The 4868-nt window shown below is 30.2% G+C and overlaps 1 protein-coding gene across 1 annotated transcript; it reads right to left on the bottom strand.

The window, feature by feature from the left end:
* Positions 1-521: 521 nt before the first annotated feature.
* On the bottom strand, positions 522-1434 carry HELRODRAFT_172642 (hypothetical protein; the record flags this gene model as incomplete). The annotated part of the gene is made up of 3 exons (XM_009019306.1): positions 522-627; positions 1044-1200; positions 1347-1434. 3 exons carry the CDS (start codon positions 1432-1434, stop codon positions 522-524), a joined length of 351 nt encoding a protein of 116 aa, XP_009017554.1.
* Between the last annotated feature and the right edge of the window lie 3434 nt (positions 1435-4868).

Here is a 4868-nt window from a genome sequence, read left to right as displayed (position 1 = left end):
AATATCGGCTTGTTAAGGCTAATAAAGCTCAAGTTTTTATAAAAATTGCATTGGAAAACTTCGGGTAAGAGCTATAAATTCCTCGCTAATCTTAATGTTTTATCTTTTTCAGATTTTAAGAAAACTGAACGTTTTTCACATTTTTTGTCAAAACACCAACAAATCTTACACACTTGAAATAACTCTAAATCTGTCTAAAATTTCATTGATACTTTTTAAAATACTGTTTCAAATAACAAAGCACTTTTCCTGCAATATCAACAATAAATTAAAAATGTTGAAACAGCTTTGCAACATATAATTTGGAATTTGAATGGTATCTACTGTTTGAGTGCTGTAGCCTTTGTGTCGTTGCTTCCTCAGCCACTTCGTTTAGAATATTTTCCACATCATCTTGCGGTTCAATTTTGGATGTCAGACGTTGTTCATTAATCATATCTTTCGAACATTCATTGCTAAAATCATATTTTTCATTATTTATTTCTAACGGGAAGGATTCGCTGAAGCCTTTATCAATTTTTTTAGTTTGCATTCTCGTGTGCTTCATTATTATTATTATTTGATCCAGTTTGATATTGACGTTTAATTGACGTTTTATTATCCCACACATCTGTGCACGCCTTCCCCCTATATGGTTTGAAATTTGTAACATCAATTAATATTATAATTTTCGGCGAAATTGGACACCCATTATTTTGCAAATTTGATAACTTCTTAGGTTGATTTGCGCATCCCGCTGAAATCGACGTATTAATAGAAGGTAAAAGGATTATAATTATATTTTTTTGACGTTGTTTTTAGGTGGGAGCTATTGATCACTGGTTCACTGATTGATGTTTTAAACGAACCATGAACGAATTGTAATTCTTTTTCTTTTTAAGATTTTTTATTACGTCGGTCCTTATAATCAGGATGCTGTTGTTTGTATTATTGTTTTTCTAACTCGACTAATTTGAAGTAACGATCCTTCACATGTTATGGTTTGTTTCTCTATTTCTTACCCAGTTCAGCATTCATTTTTAATATATTTGCAAAACTCTTACGATACTGGACTGATTTGTGTTTCCTGTAGAGCATGAAAGCATTTATAGGTTTTTTTCATCTTCTGAGTCTTGAATGCGTTGGTCGTCATCTGGTTAAGATTTTCACATTTCTCTTTATTGTTGCGCAAATTCAGAACCCTTACATGTTCATTAGCACCTGTAGTAAAATTTTAGAACGTTTTGAAAGATCAATTGGTAAAATCTGCTCCGGAAGACAGTTGAACATCATTTGGTTCAGATTTTCAAATATCTTTTTTTCTTCATCGGGGCATAAGTCCAGAACTTCTGTAGGTTCATTAGCACCTGCAGTAAATCTTTTAGAACGTTTTGATAAATCAATAGGAATGTTCTGTTCTGAAAAACAGTCGTTCCAAACATTTTTCTTTGTCATAGTTGAGTTTTGAAAAAGTTACCACACTCAAATGACGATGTTCTTCAACAGAATAATAGCAGACTATCTGTAAAATGATGCCTCACGAATTGGTATCTATGCAATTATTTTCGGATTGAAATATCGAGTGTCGTTCAAGCAGCAAATTCAATCTATATAACCTACCTGTAAATCAAACTAAAAGATAAAATTTAATCAAAAAAATGTAAAATTCCAAATTCTCTTACGAAGTTTGGTGGAAGCACATAAATCTACTTTTTCAGGTTTTAAGCGTTTCTTGAGTTCAAAACTGTTAAAAATGAAAATCGATTCAACTGATTCAAAAAAAACTTTTTTATAGTGAGAAATTAAAAAAATTGATTTGATGAATAGGGTCAAACTAAATGGCTGTCTTATGAATGGCTGACTTGTCTGACTTGCATGCGACCATAAACACAATTTTTTTAATTAAATCTAAACAAATTGTTTTAATATAATTCATATATTATTAATATTTTAATTAATTTATTTATTATTATTAATATGTATTTGAACGCAAATTGTATTAAAGTAATGCGGCACATTGTGACAATATTACAAAATATATAGTGGCTGATTTGAGATTTTATTTAACTAATTTTTTAATTTTTCTGTATTTGACTGACTTTTTTTTAATTTATTCAAAACAAATTGTTATAATATAATGAAATAATTGTTTTTAATTAAAGTGAGCGGGAATTCGTTTTCAATTTCCTTCCATTTTTTTCTCATTTTCGTTTCCCTCCAGAATTCCCAATTATGACAGAGTTCCCTAAAATTCCCATTCCCTATTTTTTTAACTCACTCCCGCGTTTTCCCTCCTATTCTCTCCCGTTTCCCATTTTTGAACTCAAAAAACGCAAATTTTTTTTATACAGATTTACAAACACGTCTTCATTACCAAATAAGATAAAAATTCAAAATAATTTATTAGTGTCATAAAACAAAAGTATTTTAGTTTAAATTATAGTTAAAAATTGTGACGTATAAATTTTGTTTTTAAAGGCTTTTCAAAAATTTTAATATTTAAATTAAACATTTGTTTGAAATAGTGCACTGCATTAATTAACAAACATATAAAAATAAATAAATATATAAATAAATTATATTTCAATTGTTTCAAATACAATTAGTCATTTGAGGAATAAAAATAAGTACAATCCAATCACATAATCATAAGGACAATTGTTATATAACATCAAGTTAAATACATAAAAATACATATACATACATCATACATACATATATATATATCGTTAAAAATTGTTGCCCATTTAGCATTTATTAACTTTTTTTATAATCGATTCAACAGAACGATTCGTGGCCGAGTGGTTAGCGAGTCCGTCTACCACTCCCACGACCCGGGTTCGAACTCTGCAGTTTCTACAAGTTCATCCGGGTAGCCGACCCCCGGTCAACCCAGCCGTCCATCTTTTCGAGGTTGGTAAATGGGTAAACGACGTAAGCTTGTTGGCCGGCGAGAAAGATGGCTCAGTGGTTCAAATGCTCGCTGAGTCAAACATCTCAATGGCTATAATATACTCAGCGTATATGATGCGGTGCCTGCGCGTGCACATAAATACATGTGTACGTCGTGTGAAAAGGATAAACAGCCCTTGTGGCGATGATGGCTGCTTCAAATCAATGGATGAAGATATGATATAATAAAATATATAGATAATATATCTGTAACATTGTAAGTGGTTCTGCGTATGACAGAGCTGCAATTATAAAGACTAATAAAAAAAAATTTGAATAATCATATTTATTCAATAATTGTGTCATAGCTAGGCTGACATCTGTTTAGGCAAAATGCCATCGTCGGAGCCTTGGGTAACTAATCAAAGTATATTAAATTGTAATTGTATAAAATCAATGCGTAAAATGTAATGTCAAATTGAAACAAAATGGAATAAAAAATAAACCTTGAAATTGGGAATTCAGCGGTAATAAAAAATATAGTATATTACTATATATTATTTGCAAAATAATTGAATAAAGATGATAATGCAAAATTGCGTTATGTTGAATCGATTATAAAAAAAGTCAATAAATGCTAAATGGGCAACAATTTTTAACGAAATTTGCTTAAGCGAAAACCTCGTACCAAAATATATATATATATATATATATTATATATATATATATATATATATATATATATATATATGTATATATATATACATATATATATATATATATATATATATATATATATATATATATATATATATATATATATATACAGGGTATGTGACGGTTGTAAGTTGGCCAAATTTGGCCAATCATTTGTAAACCGGGCATTCACACACTTTTCCGATATTGAAAATCGCGACGCAGAATTAAAATGAGTCACTAATTATTTGAGAAGTTTATTAATTATCTTCAATATATTATTATAATAAAAACAATACTTAAGTAATTTTAAATAATTTGTTAATTTTTTAAACTAATTTATCATATTGTGAAAAGTTTCGATGGCAAAACTTTAAAACAGGATTGTCTTTAGGAAAGAATTGTTTTAAATTTTAATCATATTTTTAAAATTCTTGAACAAAATTCTAATCCTATATATTCCAAACAATTACACACTACAATCTTCCCGTGAGTTTATTAATCTCCTCAGCATTAATAAACCATCCAAATATATTCCCTCTCTGGATGTTGAATCATTATTCACAAATGTACCAATTCATGATACAATTGACATAATTATCAACACCGTTTACCACTCAGATATGGTTCCATTGAGCATACCGAAAGCACAACTGAAGTCTCTTCTTCAAACTTGCACTACCGAAACACCATTTCACAGCCCCACAGGCAAACTTTACAAGCAAATCGATAGTGTCACTATGGGTTCTCCCATTGGCGTCCTATTTGCCAGTTTTTACTTAGGGAATCTGGAGAATGAGACCTACAAAAACAATGCAAATTTAAAACCAAATATCTATGCTAAATAAGTTGATGATATCTTTGTCTCCTATAACGATCCTGAACAAATCACACAACTTCTTGGTACCTTGAACAAATCAAAACTAAGATTCACCATTGAAATTGAAAAGGAACAACGTTTATCTTTACTTGATGTGTTGGTCACCCGTGGAAAAGGAACAACGTTTATCTTTACTTGATGTGTTGGTCACCCGTGGCGAAGAACGATTCAAGATTGCGGTCTATGTCAATGAAACAAATACAGGAATTTGTTTGAATGGACAAAGTGAATGTACCGAACAATTTAAAGACAGCACAATAAAATCATTTGTAAACCGGGCATTCACACACTCTTCCGATATTTAAAATCGCGACGCCGAATTAAAAAGAGTCACTAACCTGCTTGTGAACAATGGATATAAGACTTAATCTATTGAAAAGATTGTTAAAGGCAAATTACTACACAACATTATCCTTCCTAG

The sequence above is a fragment of the Helobdella robusta genome (assembly GCF_000326865.2).
Source record: "Helobdella robusta unplaced genomic scaffold HELROscaffold_24, whole genome shotgun sequence".
NCBI lineage: Eukaryota > Metazoa > Annelida > Clitellata > Rhynchobdellida > Glossiphoniidae > Helobdella > Helobdella robusta.
Note: the sequence above shows the minus strand (reverse complement) of the source record. Positions and strands in the feature narration are given on the sequence as shown.